Source organism: Pseudopodoces humilis, chromosome 1, assembly GCF_049639895.1.
Source record: "Pseudopodoces humilis isolate 2021_Gansu_Grassland_sample_001 chromosome 1, ASM4963989v1, whole genome shotgun sequence".
NCBI classification, from domain to species: Eukaryota; Metazoa; Chordata; class Aves; order Passeriformes; family Paridae; genus Pseudopodoces; species Pseudopodoces humilis.
In genome coordinates, this window is record NC_142200.1 from 107,256,464 (window position 1) to 107,275,026 (window position 18,563).

The window sequence follows — 18,563 nt, forward strand, 5'->3', positions numbered from 1 at the left end:
TTATGTGGGCTGAATCCTTCTTAAATAGATATGATATGATTATATTTCAATGTCTTTTGTGATTATGACAATTTTGACAAGATAATAATCTCCTCTGAACAGGACTTTTTTAAGGTTTAGAGAAATAACATATGATTTATTAAATAATCTGTCAAATTATCTATGAACCCTGTTTTCAAAAGAAATTGTATGATCTCATTACAATAATTACAGAAAAATCTATGCCTGATGTTATAAATAACAAGTACCAGGTATACAAAGGAGTATAGAGTATAGGAATAAAGTACAGGAACTTGCAAGGTTCAAAAGGTGACAGCATAGCTTTGTTCTCTTAAAATAGTCAATAGAAGTTTCTGTATTAAGTATCCTGCACACTAGGTCAACTTTTGAACACTAGACCTCAAAATGGAGAGAAATAAACAAGTCTGTAGCTATGCTAAAAGGAAATAATCTAGATATGTATAATTGCAGCCTCATTTCTCTTTCCTTCCCTCACACTTTGTTGCCTTTTTGCTCATATTGCTTTTGGAGAAAAGCAAAACCAGTTTTATGTATCACAACAATTATTCAGAAAGAGAAGCAGAGGCACAAGCTAGAATTAATAGAAAGTATCTTCAGAATTTTAAATATCGTATCAACTTTAATTTTATATATTCATGCTTCTTTCAGGGCAAGATAGGATTGGGCAAAACAGGGAAGAAGGGAATGGTGTTTACTTTCCTGGGATATAAGTACAGTAGGCAGGAGAAAGAGGACAAGATCTCTGAAATCTCTACAAGGGAGTTGCTTCCTTTTAATTCCTGCTGCCATGGATTATGGTCTCACTCTAGTAGTCAGCATTGCACTTGCAAAATGGAAGGCCCTCCTGCCTCTTACACTGGGGCAGTTACCCTCTTTTACCTGAAAGCTCCTGCTTTTGGAGAGTAAAGGATAAAACACTCAAACAATACAAGGTTGTTGACAATGCAGGCAAAGCTTCTTATTAAGACACTTCAAGATAAAAGCCTATAGTATTATCTGGGAGAATGCTACAGATACCAAAAGATTTCCTTCCTAAGCTACCTGAAAGATATAAGCTGCTGTCATTCCACTGTGTTGGAGCACGACAGAGTGAACCTCCTACATGTCAATAACATCACCAGAATAAGCCCCTGCATGATTCTCACTGCCTGGCTCTCCACATTTCAGCCACTCCAGCACAAGTGGTCCCTATAGCTCTGTGAGTATGAGAACTCAACAGCCCATGCACAAATCTATTCCAAGTATAAAACAGCCTTTTATTCACTGTGAAATAAACCACAGTGTGTCTGAACACATATTTAATGCTACAAGGTTAGCTCTTCTGGAAGCCATTCAGAAAATGGTTTCAATACCTTATAGAGCTGAATTACTAAACAAATGTAAAAATAGCATGAGTTATTTAAACAGCTGAATGGTTAACTGAAATAGGAGAGGTCCTACAAACATTTTTGAAAGAGGCTTTAAGTGTAGAAAGCTATCTTCTCCAGAAAAGTAGAATTTAAAGACATGATATTCAATTTAACATATTTTGTTTTTAAATTTATTTTTAAATATTTTTTTTCCTTTAAGAGGGGAAAAACTAGCCCAAAAATTATTAACTTATATAAAAGAAACATGAAGACTTTGAAAAAGGTTAGATGTCAACTCACCAGTCTCTTCACAATTTTCAACAAAAGCTTAAGTTCTCGTGGATCTTTTTTGGACTTCAGGACTTCAGCAAAGCTGTCCATGTTTTCTGGAGACATACTCTCCTGATTGCTCCCTCCATACAGCTGAACCAGCAATAATAAGCACTGTGAGGCATTCAAAAATATTTCAGTATCTTCATTGGGAAGCTAAAAATGAATGAAAAATTAAAAAACAAAAATTAAATTCCAGTTCCAGAAAAGTTGCATTTCACTGGGGATTTGGAAGAGTATTAATATTTGCATTGCAACAGGAAAGAATAATTTTTAGCTGATTGACTCAAAATTCCACTAAAATAAGCTTAACAAAGTGATGGAAATATAATTAAAATATATCTACTTTTAAGCAGCAATATAACAATATCTGCACTCTGATTCTGTCAGACATCCTAATGGCACCAGAAATGTTGCTCCCAACTATGTTATTTTATTCCACTTTAAACAGAAGCGGTAATCGGAGAAAGCATCATTTATAGCCATGATGTCTAATCTTCTCCATCATGCACACCATAAAATGTCATTGAATTATTACTAAATCAAGCGTCCTGAGGTAGAGCACAGGCTATCTAGTTATTTAATGGATTTTAAGCAGTCACATTAGGAGGTACATTCTGAAGATTTGAAATATTTTCCTGAATTCTAACTTTTCTGCACTCCTTTGAAGATCAGACACCGCAGCAAGCCCTAGCATTAGGATGGAAAATTCTTTCCTGGGAAGCAAAATTACAAAAAAGATTTAGGGATGTGACTAGAGATCGTCTTTAAATGAGCTTCTGATAATATGACATCACTATCAAAATGAGTTATATATTTCCTAAAAGTACAACCTGGAAATAACAAGTAGAGATATTATATTAGGCCTGTATTTGGCACTGAGAATGACATTTTGGAATGACAACAGGAACACAACGCCTAGCATCAGCACAGAGAGTTCACAAATGCAAGTGAAAAAAATTCGTAGCGGTCTCTTGGGAACACAGGACAACAGATTGGAAAACGTAATAGCCAAGGACTGAAGGAATTCAGTGTCTATAGCATATCAGAGGGAGGGTTAAAGTGGACTTCATCATATCCTCTCAGTCAGATCTGGGAAAAAGCAGCCTGAGGATAGGTTAATTCCTTTACCTGAAAAAGGACTGATAAGATGGGATAGCTCAAAAATTTAGACAAAGCAATTCCAATTTGAAGAAAGACAAGACTTTGATTTCCTTTTTTTTCTTTCTCTCTTTAATAAGAACGATTAACTGCTGAAACAACTTTCTTAGAACTGAGACACATTCTCCATCAAAGGCAATTCAAATATCGCAAAAATATTTTTTTCAAAAAAAATAACAAAACCATTCACTCTAATGAGGAATTAGTTTAGGAAAATCCTGTCTATATATAACCCTCGAATAAATCATTGCAATAGTTTTTTCCTCACTTTATAATCTATGACCTGAACAAAATGTCAGTGGTAGTCTTAACCAATTAGGTATAGAAGTGTAAAAACACCCCATCATGCCCATTCATTTTTTTAATTCCAAAAGTATTATTTACACCAAAGAAGCCAGATGGAAGTACAGTATCTAAACAGATTATCCTCACAGAAAATAAAAGGAAAATAATTCTATAATTTGTCCAACCACTTATGCAATATGCCAGATCATTTCAATAGTGATTACTTATTTAATCTGTAGTATGGAATTCCTAATATTTTTCATTTTGAGGAAAACCCATACAGTTACTTTAAAGCAATCTGAGCACATCATCAGACATACATTTATCAAATATTCAAGCAGCAATTCCCAAGGGATCTGCATGCAAATACAATCCTGTTTTCTACTAGCTTCATAGAGCTGCTGTTTGAAACAGACTGAACAGAGATGTAATCTCTGAATATATAGCCCCAAGACATATCACATTCTATTTGACCTAATACAATGCAAGTGACAGGTCCACAACAGCTATTTCTTCCTCAGTTTTGCTATATGTTTTTTCTTCATTTCCAATCTAATGCCACTTACTTGATTATTTCCTTTCCATCATCCAGACATCTCTAATAACATCATCAATGCAATTAGCAAAGCTAAAAAGCAGGAAAAGCTAAAATAGTAACAAGCTTTATATTTCCATTTATATCTTTAATCCTTAACAAATTGAAAAAAAATCTGCTGATTTCACTTGGGGCTTTGAGACAACTTTTATTTCCTTCATTGAAATAAAATGTGATTAGAGAAAGGAAGGACAACTACTTTAATGTGTATCTCTCACACCTTATAAAAGCAGCATTCCAAGTTAATTTGTTACTAGATCAGTGTAGGCAGCTACATCAATCACCCTCTGAAGAAGATCACAGTACAAGGATTATATTCAATTTTCAGATGTTTGTTGGCTAAACAAAGGTAATAAATGAAAAATCAAGTGGAAGTTTTGGTCAGATATATCCTTGCCTGGGTATTGCAGTGGAGGTTAATTCCCTGGGGCTCCACAGGCACAAAAATCCCATGTTGAGTCAGTATCACAACAGTCACACTTGGAAGTGAGACTGATCCCAAGGTTTTTTTCCAAGATATTCACTAAATATCAGAGGAGTGGAAAGGTGTCAATCTCCATAGATGACTGCTCCTACAACAAATGTGTGTGAAGAAATCCATAGAGTACCACAAACCTCAGCGGTTCCTCCCAGCACCATGACTGTCAAGGAAGCAGCTAAGCAAGTCCAGCTGGTTAGTGTTATACCCAAGGGAGGCTGATTACAGCAGGAACACCAGTTAGTGAGGCAGTAGAACACTTTGCCCCAGGTGATGAGGAGCCACTTGGGCCAGTGGCTTTGCTTGGGCCTTGATTCTCCTCCTGGCATGACCAACCTTTTGTCTTTGTTGTTTGTTTCCCAACAAGAGAAAGAAAAACCCTTTCAATCTAGTGAACGGAAACTTTCCATCCAGTCTGTCTTGGCATCATATATAGTCTTGTTCCTCACAGGCTTTCAGTGACCATGTTCCAAATATCGTTCCCAAGTTCCCAATATCTGCCGGTTATGACAACACATTACTCAATCACCAATGTCAATGAAGTCTTTTCACTCCCTGTTGTACTTCGGGCTCTTCTTCCCCAGAGTCCCTTTGAGCTTCAGTGTTAACTAGACATTGGGGAGCAAGTTGCTGTTACCCTGGGAAAACTCAGGCAAAACAACAGCAGGACAGGTCTCATATGAAGAGAAAAACAAGCTTGGAATAGGAAAGGCCATATTTACTCTGAAGGGAATGAGAATCATTGGCCTACAGTCTAAGTCATCAATAATTAAGATGGAAGAAGAACTCCCAGCAATGCTCCTATTTAAGTATGTCCACATCAGCATTTTTCTCTGTAACTCTCACCATTTTGCCATTTCACTTCTGACAAGTAGTGATTTAGATGTCAAAAGTTGTAAGCTGGTAACCTGAAATTTAGCACTGGCTGCCAGTCAGTGTTAGTACTGGTTATAAAGAGTAGGGGATCTCAAGAACATTAGCTGTATAAAACAAAATCAGTGGCTGAAAATACAATAAATATCTGTAAATACTGAAAACCAAGAATGAAAATTCAGCTTTCATGTAAATAATATCGCATGTTTAATAAACACAGGAAAAACATAATCATGTTGTTCAACAATGAATATAGATGGATGGTTCATCTCTTAATTAGATAGAACAGCATTCTGATTATTTTACTAATCAGAACAATTCAATTTGGTATGAAGTACATTTGCTTGAAATGTATTTATAGTTTTTGCTATTTCAGGAGAGTAGAAACCCATGAACAAACTAATTCTAACACTTTGAAAGAGTATCTGCCCCTTAATATTTCATAATTACATGAAGTTTCCTTTTCCTTTATCAGTCTTAGAGGTGATTATGGATTCAGCCCTTCAGCAAGGTAGAAAAGTTAGCAGTACTTTTCCATGCAGCTGTTAATGTTCTTGGCCAGTGCATAGCTTGAAGACAACCAAGCACCTTAAAATAAATTACCGAAGAGCTAAGGTCATAAATTCTGTCATTCTCTAACTGAAAACTGTAGATTTATTTTTCACTTATTTTAAAACAATACCTCATGACAAGACTTCTGTGCAATGAAAGCAATGTATTACTCTTTGCTTAATTTTTATGGCCATGTTATAACTTCCTGTAAACAAGCTTATAACACAAAATTCTATTTTCTTTTCCTTTCTAGGTAGAACCTGCTCTGTGTATTTTAGAGTTAATGTGGTGAAGAGCAGGAAGTTCCTTGTTGTTGCACATCTATATTTCTGCATTCTGTTCGCAAAATTTCCATCATTTTAGACTGAGTTGCAGCGTGTTCATGAATTGCAAACCACTGCAAGAAATGTGTGATCATTTGAGCTGAAGTGGCAGTTTTCACACCGTTGGAATTGTTTCAGCATCTAATTTTAGAGCTACAATGAAACTGCCTGGATTACCCGGAGGGGACACTATTTTGGTGCATTAATGAGGTTATACACATAGAGAGTTTATTATGATAAAAGATATTCATTAGATCACTAATATGATTACGGAACATGATGTAAAGGAAACACCACGGGGATCTATAGGGAAGATGATTTTGAAAATGTACAAAATGTAAAAGCAAAGCACCACTATTAATCTGCTAGCTTTACTATGCTATTCTTATTAGTAAATATGCACACTTTTAAATTAAAAAATAAAATAATATATTTTTACTTAAGGCCATTCTCCTACCTAAGGGAAAAAAATATATATATTCACTTTATTTTAATCTAGGATAATTGTTGAGAAACTAAATCCCCATTCTAAAATTCTGTGCATGTAACAACATTTTCTTCTTTCCTCTGGTGTGTTTGTTTGGAGATTTTTGGCTTTTAGGATAGCTCTGTATAATACTTCAAATATAGGATATAAACATATGTCTCTCCACTCTGACCACAGAGCAGTCTGTATTCCTAGAGAAAGAAATGTGAAATAAAATTCTACAGTTATCATTCTTCTGCAGTCATTTTCATTATTCATTTGCAAATAACTTCATGTACCCTGAAAACGAAGTCTGGGCACAGCCTTAGAGACAGTGCAACATAGAGACAAAAGATGCCTAGAGAAGACCATCCCATTCATCCATGTGCACTGAGGCTTCATATTTGTCCTCTTCACGTTTGGACATGACTAACTGGACTTTCAACAGTAACATACGGAGCACAGTAATCAAGTGCAAATTTTCCCAATAATATTATAATGAGGAAGCCTCCCACCAGAAGTCAAGAAAAGTTCTCTCCTGGCAGTCTAGTAGGCTCCAGAAACAACTGGAAGATCTACACCTAGAAACTGAATCTAGGACCTACACAAAACCAAATTCCTTTTTATAGCTACTGGCATAGTTTCTGAAAATGTGAAAATCCACATTGAAGTGATTTCTAAAGTAATTTTTTTTCAGTATAATTGGTACATCAAAATTAGAAGGTGTTTTGTATGTTCTACAGTTGCTGCAGGTTTCAGAATAATATTCAAATTACATTTATGTTAAGCAAAGAAACATTATGCAATGAAGGTAAGTGTAATTAACTTTTAAACACAAAACTGCCAGGGAGAAGACTAAACGCTCAATTTTTTTCCTCTTGTTGATCAATTATGGTCATAATGATCTTGGGATTAAATACTGAATTCTCCATATTTGCAGCATTTCTATTTGTTTGTAATTATTTCTCCTTTTACATTGTTAAATCTCTGAAGTTTCATCTGAATGCGATTTAGGTTTCTGAAACTTGCTTTGCTATGCCTTTAGTGACAGACTAAATCACAACTACAGAAGGGAAAACTGATTCAAAGTTTTTGACATTTTGACATTTAACTCACATTGATTTTGTTGAGGGATTACTGAGAGAGAAAAACATGTAGAACTTGAGCAAAATAAAGACAAGTAAATGAGACATGGAATAATAATCTACTTGAGGGATATACATTTCAGTGAGGAAAAACAATTACTTGATGTGACTAGAAAACTAGGAACCAGGACACTAGGAACTAGGAAACAATATGACTAGGAAACTATGTGACTATAAGAAACTATAAATAGGCTAAGATAAGCAGAAATAGCAAAGCAGAGAAAATAATTTTAACTCAATATTTTAAAGTAATAATTAGTTCAAAATTTAAGACCTCCATTATCTCCAGAAAATAAAGTTCACGAAGAACTGAATGCCTCAAAACAGAAATAAGGGGTTATGTAGCCACACAATCCAATGAATACAGAGAACAACCACTGGCAGCTTCACAGAATTTCAGTTTAGGTAGGCCTGAGGCATTTTGAGGGGTAGGGAGCACATACATCTTGAGACATGCTCTAGACCTCACAAAGAATCTACTTCTATTTAAAGAGATTAGAGTATAAACCATTTTAAACAAGTGCTTCCTAAGTGCTAAAATTATTCTTCCATTGCTCAAACTCTTCCAAACTTAACAGGAAATGTTTAATACAGCAGTGGGAAAAAAATATTTGAAAAATCAAATTTAACCAACCTAGCTGAAGTAACTTTCAAGATCCAAACAAGAGAAAATCCCTCACTCACAGAATCTTTACAGAACTCAAAACAAAACAAAACAATACATATGTATGTATGTAGGTATGTATGTATGTATCTGTCTGTCTATCTATCCATGTAAAGAAGTGGCACTGAGGGTCTTTATCTTTTACATGTATGTTAAAATGAGAAGATTTAGAATAAGCATTTTAAACAAACCAGAATCTGCAGAAATACAGTTCAAAGCAAAAACCTACTGGTAATTTACAGCCATGCTTCTGAAATACAAGGGCAAGTCACAATCTAATCAGTACACGCTAACTGTACAATTATCCTATCCTTTAATTAAAAACTTATAAAAGACTTCCAGGTGGTATGGGCTGAGTTAAAGCTTTGCCTCTAATTTTCTGTTCTTTAAAAAGTTAATATCATTTAAATTTATGACTAGTTACATTTTAAAGGAACATTTACATCTCTTCATGTCATACTATTTATCAAATATAGTGATTTAAAAAATCAATAAAAATAATTAAAATAATTTATAAAGGTGAAAAATTAAATAGTTGAAATTCAGTCACTTTGTTTTAGGTCATTCAGAGAACATTTCCAAAAAGCCTTTGTCAATAGCTGGTTTAAATAAATCCATCAAAGGAAGACTTAGCACCACATATAATGCCAAAAAGTAATAATAAAAGGAATCACACATTTCCCTAAAATAGATGACAGACAGTGCTAAAGATAGTAGAAGGATCACAGTACTGATACCACAAAAAAGCCTGAAATCCTCTATTTAAATGGAAAAAAAAAGGGTCTGGAAGAGAACACTGAAACTGAAACACCTCTAATTGAAATAACCTGGAAAGGATACTGTGATACACTGAAATTCTCACATACCATTTTAATGGATTTATGTTGACTAAAAGGCGGATGCAGCTTCTAAAAGCACTGTCCAGCTCAACAAGCATTCTTCTACTACAAACCATTACACACAGAGTAAATATAGATCTCTGTATGACAGAGGTTGAGCTGATGGGATGCATTAGGGTCACAATGCAGCACTCTGCTGAGATTTCAATGCAGGGCTGTGACACCTAGTAAACCCTGGAAAGGACTGCCTTCAAGCAGACACACTTCAAAGATGTTTACAGACCACTCCCACTCATAAATCCCTCAGGATCATGTTGAAATAAAACAAAGCCCTTGAGAAAACTCAGAAGGCTCAAACCCCAGAAAAATAATATTAAAATGCATTACTCACTACAAACTAATTTTGCATTTACTGACTTTTCTAAAGGAAGCAGTACTATTAGCTTCAAATTTTGAATGCCATCCTTTCCCTATGCTTTGGTGACTAGTCCATTCTGAAGGACTAAATGTTGGCTATACATACGTATCCAAACTGAGAAAATGCAGTCTGCCCCTCATCCCACTTCTATGTTCTGGACAATCACACTTCCTCTGACATCACTGGTAACTTGCAAGTCAGTGGGACATGTAACTTCTTACAAAGTGTTAGAGTACTAGATGGGAGCTCATAAACAATTAAAAACCAGTAAACAGAGCTCTAATACGTCCAATTCAGTTGCGTAATTCCAACTTCAGCAATATTCCATAAGGTTACAAACAAGCAAACTCTCACCAGTTGAATAAGTCGGCTAATCAGTTCCGTCAGGGGTTTATTGATAAGCAGAAGGTCTTCGGCAGCCTGTGTGTCCCCTCCTGCACCAGATTTCTGTGCCTTAAGAAGAGACGAAAGAAATCAAAAGCAACCTTGGTGATTGTTCTGAGGAACAAATTAGGTCCTTTAAGTGGTTGAATTGTGAATGAAGTTTGAAGATTTATGCACTCTTTTCTAGTTAAGTATTCTTGGGCTCCCAATAAGCAGTTATGCTTCCTCTGTGACAATAAGCACAAAGCAAAGGGGCCCCTGCTGTTGTGCCATTCTGTACAGGCTGAATATAAATATACTGACCTGCATGACACTTCCTCAGCAAAATGCAATAAAATGTATCTGCAAAAGATACCTCAAACCAAGATAATCAAGGTGACTGAAAATTTAGGATCCTCAGCAATATTGTCCTATTTTTCCTGTCTGCCTTATTCTGTATCCTGAAATATTCACAATATATTATAATTTAAATTATTTCTGAAATAGGAATAATAACATTTTCAAGTAATAAGATCAGTTACTATTTGTAATACCACTGTCATGCCCCCATGATCAAGATATACTACTATCCTAGACAGTGCTCCTTATGACCAATCCCTGCCCCAGGGCTCCTGAGAGGTTGGCTTACAGGATTTTTCATTTAATGTCATTACCTTGAGCCAGCTTTGAACCATGACCCTATACACTCAATCTGCTATATGAAAAAAAGTAAACATTTTGTCTAAAGAACTCGTTTAAAAATATTTTGTCTTGTGTTTCATTTATAGCTCAATCCTAAAAATTACTGTCCAAGTGTCATACTTGGAGGTTTTCATTTGGTTTAGTGAACAGAGGAGCAAACTCCCTGAAACAAGTGCCACTCCTGCTCAAACTCCACTGTTGATACTTATGAGTTGAAAGGATAATGCCTTTCTTCTGGACAGAAATTCTAAATTAAAAAGAACTGAAGAGCTGTTTCTCCAGGCAATAAGTCACATTGGTATGTCCATCTCTGAGATTCACAACAATGACCTGGAATGCTGAAGTTCAAGAAGGACAAAAAGTGCAGAGGAGACAAAAAATTGAACGTTTATATTAATGAAGAAAGGGAAGTAAGCCACCTTCAATCTGCAAAATTTAAAACAGCTTTTCTCATTAGTCCATGGATGAGAGGACAGACACCTTCCATCAGGAATCTTTGACTATGTTCTTTAACTTTATTAGTGTCTTTGCAAAGAGAATGAACAATAGCACTAAAGAAATTATGTGTATATGAAGGATACACACAATACCATTGTTAAGCCTACATTAAGTTGTAGAATCACATAATCACAGAATGTAAGGGGTTGGAATGGGTCTTAAGGATCACCTAGTCATACACACACCTTCCCCCAGGCAGGGACACATCTCACTAGGTTGTTCATGGTCTTATCCAACCTAGCTTTGAACACAGCTGGAGTTGGGGCATCCACAGCCTCTTTGGGCAACCTGTGCCAGAGTCACAAAATTGAGTCCGTAAATCAAATTGAAATTGCAAATTCTTTTCAGCTAATGTGGATCACTTCTGGGACATATGATAAAACTTCTCCAAAACAGACATGCAAATTAATCTGAAAGTAGTTGGACCACGAAGAGCAAATTCTTCTCCTGAACCTAGCATGAAGTACTTAAGTGCAATGGAAAAGTGACATGTATTGCCTATGCAGCTGGATAAGGTTATCACTTTACACATAAAATATTTAAATAAAAAGGATTCAAGTGAAGGTACTACCATCTGTAAAAGACAACTTAAGCTTCAGAAACAGATAATACAAGATTTGATTCTGTTTTACAAGTTCTAATTTAAATGGTATCTTATTCAAAACATCTCATTAAAAGTAGTCCAAGAATAATATTAGTGATGCATTTAGTAACACATGAATAGCGGAATACTATGTAGTCAATAACTGATGGCCACCATTCAACAGAGTATATGTACTGATATAGAACTCTCAAGGGTCCTGTGATGAGTATTGTCAAGCCACATAAGCCAAGACAAGTAAGACCATTGTAAAGTTAATATTATATGGGCAGAGAACAGACCTATGCTTCAAAACTCAGTTTTCCAGCTGCTCCTTGTCACTCATTAGCCTTCAAGAGCAAAGCAAAGTTTATCTCTTTACTTTGACAAGAGATAAACAAAATTAGACCTGGAGTTTCAGTGCATCAATCAAATTTTGTATTCAAGTAAAGCCAGAACAGAATTTGGCTTCAAACTAAGAGATTTCATTTTAAATCTAAATAAAAACTGACAATTCAGTATTACCAATCCATGTGCAAGATTCTCTCTTCCCATGTGTCCTCTAGAATAATTTGCCTCACCACTTCTTTATGGAGTATAAGTACAGAATTCAGCTCTTTGTGATTACACAGAGTGATGCCAAAAAATATGACAATAAGAAATTAGCCTACAAAATTTGATCTATGAAGTAATTCTAAGATGAAAATATCATTACAGAACCTGTTAATAGAGAACTTAAGACAAGGTATTGTACCATCACACATGTAAATCAAACCAAAAACCCCACAGTGAAATTGGTTCATAACATAGCTGCTTGTGTAAATCAATGTAGAAAAAAGAAAAAGGCACAATTTTCAACACCAACCTCTTATATTAAGCCTACTTAAGAAAACACTTCCCCCAGAATACAAAAAACCAATCCCACCACCACAAAACCCTGCAAACCAAAGAAGACAGACCGAAAACAAAAAAACAACCAACCCACAGAGGAGGGTCTTTGGGGACTAAGGAAGCCATGTCCTGAAAGATATTACAACCTATCTGCAATCTTTCGAATCTCCATCTTTTAGATATATTTCACCTAAGAGATATCTTTTCTTCAATGAAATATCCCAAGAATATAAAAAACCTAACATGAAGAGTACATGTTGTTGTTTGCAGCGCAAATATACAAGTCAATTTGACTTGACTAACTTAAAAATTTGGCAGATCATCTAAAAAGAAAAGCAATATTTGATAGATGTACATCACATCTAAAAAATTATAAATGCTTTTCCTTCATAGAGGGTATGTGAAATTTCTTTGAATTGTATCTTTTTGTGCTCCATTTTTAAGGAGGAGGATGTCTTTTTTGGAGGAGGAAGTACCACCAATGCCATGACTTGCAGTGGTTCAAACAGAAACTTGGAAGACAAACTGAGTTTTCACCACACTAAAAGTTCCATAAAGTCAGAATAGTGGGAGTCTTGTTATTAAGGATAATAGGAAGTTATCTAAAATTTTTTTTAAGAGAGTAAAGTCCCCATGAATAAATCCCATACCTGCAGGGTCTGGCGCACAATGTTTGCTGTATACGTCAACATGCATTGTAAAATGTCAAGTAAGGACAGAAGCAGTACATTTGCTGTCTTGGTGCTCCTTTTATCATCTGCCTCCAAGAACAGGGCCATAGCTTCTATCAGGAGATTACAGACGTGATGAACCAGTCCTATATAGAAAGTAAGAGAAAAAAAACCAGAGAAAAAATAAATAGGCTATCAGAAAAAGAATAGTGTAGAAGGTGACCTAGACAAAAAATAATAGATTATGAGAACAAATTTTACATGTTTTATAAATATTTATTACATTTCCTCTTTTTCTCCATGACTATAATTACCTCCTCTCCTGTTCTGTTTGGACCAGGTAATGAAGAGAGTTAAACTGATACAATCAAATGTGCTAATTGCATAGATTCATTAAATTTAAACCTACTTTGAATCCTAAACTTTTCTGTAGCATGTTCACAAGTCTCTTTCACAACACCCCTAGTCACAAGAATTTATCGAAGGAGCTACAAAGTGACATTCAAGGTGGAACCTAGAGCTTGGCTGAGCCAAAAGTTTCTTAACTGTCCTGTCTATTAGAACCTTACCTATAGAATCAAATAGTGCTATGCTTAACAAAAAATATATTCAGAAAAGCATTATAAATTAAATAGGCCATACTATATTAAAATGTTAATATTTGTTTTACTGATGGTAGTAAAAACTTTCCTGAAAATATCTTGTTTTGAAGGGGTTTCTTTAAGCTCCTTTAGAATTCAGTAACATCAGCCCCTGTAGCTTGCCTAACCGCAAATCAATTGACATAGCAGAAAAATATAATCCAATCCAATTCAAGGCAATATCAATTCAATTCAGAATCTTTCTTACTTTCAAATACAAAGTGGCTGAATTAATTATATTTGATCTTAATATATTTCTTTCAGATTTTCATAAGGTGAGAAACACTTTATTTCTCAACACAACCATAATATCTTTGCAAACCATCTTTTAAACTTGCAATTTGTTATGCAGTCACTTGGCTGCACATATGTAGTAACACTGCAGTGGATCAGTTTATTAGCTTCTAGTCCTAATGATTGTCAAAAAATGACTTAAGTATTTCACTGATTTCAAGGAAGTAAGTTGTTGTATACATTTTAACGAACATCAACACACTTAATATGAGACACTTAGAATACATTATGTGCTTACACCATTCAGCTTTTGAGGACAGTGAAACCTTTGGGGATTTAAACAATTTTGGCTTTGAAATATACTCCATTAATTAACTAAACCTCCTACAAAATATTTTCTTCTCCTATTCCTCACTGTTAATACTTTCCTCAGGAATTTAAATACATTTCATTTAGAATACAGTTATGGTTCTGGAACATTAAGACTTACTCTGCTTACATCTCACATCTTCTGTGGTTTTATGATTACTAGCATTATTCTTTCACAACAGTTTATTGATGGATGACAGCTCAGGACAAGCTTTGAATTTCCTGGAGTTTTGTCTAAATAAAAAAAGCTCTCAAAATGAAAAAATTCTAATCTCACACATTTAATTTCCTTCTTCTTTTTTAGAGTGAAATTTCTGCTGCAGTTCTGAACACTTCATACAAAAATCAGATAGCACGTGTCTGACAGTGACACATTTAAGTGATGTCACCAATACCCACCAAGAAGAAAAAAACCAGACATAATTGCATGTCTACCCAATACAAAACTTGTGGTCAGTCTGTGACTATTTTCAACAGAATAAATCAGAATAAAGAAACTGTCCAGTAAGACTTGGTCCCTATCAAAGTGAAGTCTGAAAAATTGCCTGCAGGGATATGACCAAGTACACATTGTTTCTCCCTGTATATGGCCACAAAACCAACAGCCACATCAAAATGAATGAGTCATCCCATTCTTTCCAGATGGCTTACAAATAACCCTTAGGATGGTGATTTGGAGATGAATGCTGAGAAGGCCACTTTCATAAGCCGGTCTTGCATTGCATGGGTCATCATTAAGAATTTTTTAGGTGGTAGTCACTTACAACACTTAGTAGGGGAATGACTAGTAGTGAACAAAACACCAGGCTCCATGACTGTGATGTGCAACCCTTTTGCTTTCAGCTTTGAACAGAAACACTTGCTTATTCCCTTGGCTGTACCAGACTGTCTCAGAGTCTCAGAACTCATTTCTGTTGTTTGGTGAATAAGGAGGTGAACCAAACACTCAACCTTCTCCCCATCCATTGAGATATGAATAATATAATTACCTAGTTTTTATTGTCTTGAAGTGCTTACATCCTAAGGGTATGTGCACTAGCATTCCTGCCTCCAAACATCAGAGATATTCAGGTTTACCTAGGTAACTAAAACATCAGAACTAATGAATTTCAATTAGGTAGATACATGCTCACACAGAGCTATATGTACAAAGATATGCAAGCCAAATTTGAAAATTTTGAGGGGAAATTTTTTTTTTACTTAAAATACTTCTGGAAATTTTAGCACATCCAAGCTTTATTATAACGACACTAGAATAAGACACTGCTGCACCTAACATGCTGCATGATTCATACAGAAACCTGACAAACATTTGGTTACACAGATAAAAGCAAAAGACTGACCTCTTGGCCAAGTAAATAAAGTTCCAGACATACTCTTTAAAATACTTCATCATGTCACAACAAAATGAAAATTGGAGGCCACAGCTGTAGACATGTAAATATACTCCTTGCTAACACCACAAGCCAAAGTACACACATTTTGTGCTCAGAAGAGAAATTTGGGAAGCTGGTGTAATTTACAGTGACCATGACAAAACTCCATAGAAGTCTAATGGCCTTGACCACTGGCACTGTAACCAGTTTGCTCAAAAGGCAGCTATAAAGATCAAGACTGACATGTTTCAGCATTCAAAAAATAGAATTGCAAAACAGATAGTTTGGAAAAAAAGTATGCAATTTTATAAAAAGGAAATTGAATTTATAATTCAGTAAATCATAATATAAAAATCACATATGGATGTCTAAGTTCCAGAAGATACCTTGAAGGTTTTCTCTCAAATTTTACAACAGATTAAAGAACAATTTAATTCCCTAAATAAAGCCTAAACCAATATGTATCTTTAAAACTTTCAGACACTCTATTTCAGAGTCATATATAACAGACATAGGTTTCTTATGCATAAATTCTCAACTCTTGATTGGAAAGTGAAATAGGCTCTGATTGAAAAGGCACACACTTCATGCACTCCTGAACTTTGCAAGTGATGGATCTGAATACAAAATCTGTAGCATAGAGGAGATGTAAACAAAATCCACTTGAGGAAGGATTTTCTACTTGGACAAGCAACCTACATTCAAGTATCATGGTGCTTCCAAGTATGTTGTAATAGTCCACCCTCTCAAGAGAAGGCTGTTAGTGACAGTTTACATGGGTGATTTCTTTCAGCTAGGTATTTCCTAGTAGGAGAGTGAAATAAAACCTTATAATTTAACCTATTACAGAATTTTTTGTTACTATATTAATTTGCATATTTCTGCACACAAAATACATCACACTGTATTGTTTGTAGCTTCAGTTATAGTATGAATTTAGTACAAGATTTCATAGGGCATTAGTCATGCCTTATATTTATCTGTAAAAGGAAGACATTCAAACTATCAAGCCTCACTGCAGTTTTCAGCTTCAAATTTTGCTGAAAAATAAGGCAAAAATTGCATTTTGTACTGGAATTATTGTATTTATAAATTAACGTAACTGGAATTAAACAAAGAACCTTTTCTAACTGTGGTCCAAGATTTATAATATCTATTGAAAGGATTGTATCCAAAATTTCTAGCCATGGATTTACAGCACTTGACAAGCCTAGTGTTCAGAGTGGAACAGAGACCCCTTCAATGAACTGAACATGTAGCTAATAGTGCTTTATGAATGTGGACTGTGATGACTATGCTTGTGTTTTACACACCTTTCAAAAGATAAAAGGAGTCTTTTGGCCCATGATACAGCTAATCAGACTGAATATGCCATGATACCTTCTGGAATGAAAGCTGAGAGGAGATTTTTTATCCTCACCTATTAGTAAGATGGATAAAGGAAAAGAAATCTTCACTTCCAAATCATACGAAACATCAAAGGACAGTCTAGGAAGCAATCTTCTAGGCAATCCTTTCATTCCTACCAGCAATTAGAGCATTCAACAAACCTGTCTGTTTCCAGTTGAAGAAAATGTTAGAGCAGGTGCACTTCCTCCGAACAATGCTACTGTGCAGCCAAGCAGCCAGCAGCAAAACCCTCAGTCCAGCAAAAAAGCTTTCTCTTTGTTCCTCTCTGCACTTTGCTCTCTGGAGAGCCATTTTTTCCCATTAGTACCACACCTACACAACTGACTCCCCAGGGGTATTTCCAAATGTACATGCATTAGACTTTTTTTCCTTCTTTTACTTACAGAGTGGACCAACAATATTGCCAGATTAAATAGAAACCATATTTTATAATCTTTTAAATTTTAATGCTGAAACTCAAAAAATATTGCTAAGAAGAAACACAAGACTGTACAGATTCTTTCACACAGGAATAAGTGAAAGTACCTGAGCACTTAAGATACTCCACAATGACATAAAGATTCTTCATAAAATCTTATTTACCAACATAAATCTGGGACTCACTTTGCATTCTTTGCATCACAGAATTACTACTTAAGTTTTCCTGTACTGAAGAACTGAAAACAGGTGACATAAAGGAAATGGTATCTTTAGGATAACGGCGTTTTTAAAAAAGGCTCATTGCTTTTAGTGTTATTCCTTATTTGTTACTATTTATGTTTTAGGAACTACTTGTGTTAGTACTAATACTGTGGTAAGAATAAACTAGGATAGAAAATTAGATCATCAATGTTTTCAAAATTTGGTGAGTTATGAATGTTACAACAAGTGGAAAAAAAATGATTTGGCTGTTAAGCAGATCAATTGCATGACTGTTGCCCTGAAAATTATTTTGTATTCTGATCTTAAAAATGAATAGTGTCTAAAGAAGAAAATTTTGCAAATACTGACTAGTCTGTTCCTAGAACTGGTAGAATGACTGGACATTTTATGACTGAAGAAAGAATCATTAGGTTTAAGGGACAAAAATCTCATTTGAATTTGTCACATTGAAGTGGTCAAGTCTCTTCAGAGCTTCACTCCGTGGGAAGAGTGGCTCAGCTTTTTCTACAACACAGAATGTAGGGCATTCACCAATGGTGCCCAAGGCAGTCCTTCCCTCACACACAAGAAAATGGATGTGGAAAGGATTATGACAACCATGGAAGATAAGTCAGTTATCACCTTCACTACAGCTAGGTCGAAGGTAGACTGGGAGATTCTGTGTTATTTTGAGTGTGACTGCCTGAG

The 18,563-nt window shown here is 35.2% G+C and overlaps 1 protein-coding gene across 5 annotated transcripts in view; it reads right to left on the reverse strand.

The window, feature by feature from the left end:
• Positions 1-18,563, reverse strand: part of ULK4 (unc-51 like kinase 4) — a 214,672-nt gene that overhangs the window by 53,392 nt on the left and 142,717 nt on the right. For 4 of the 5 annotated variants that reach the window (XM_088055074.1, XM_088055085.1, XM_088055082.1 and 1 more), the window contains 3 exons: positions 13,184-13,350; positions 9,854-9,952; positions 1,671-1,856 (listed from right to left, as the gene is read on the reverse strand). In XM_088055074.1, the coding sequence (XP_087911200.1) occupies positions 1,671-1,856; positions 9,854-9,952; positions 13,184-13,350 (452 nt within the window). Of the gene's footprint in view, positions 1-1,670; positions 1,857-9,853; positions 9,953-13,183; positions 13,351-18,563 lie in introns of those variants that run through there. The other variant, XR_015772489.1, reaches the window with a different exon arrangement.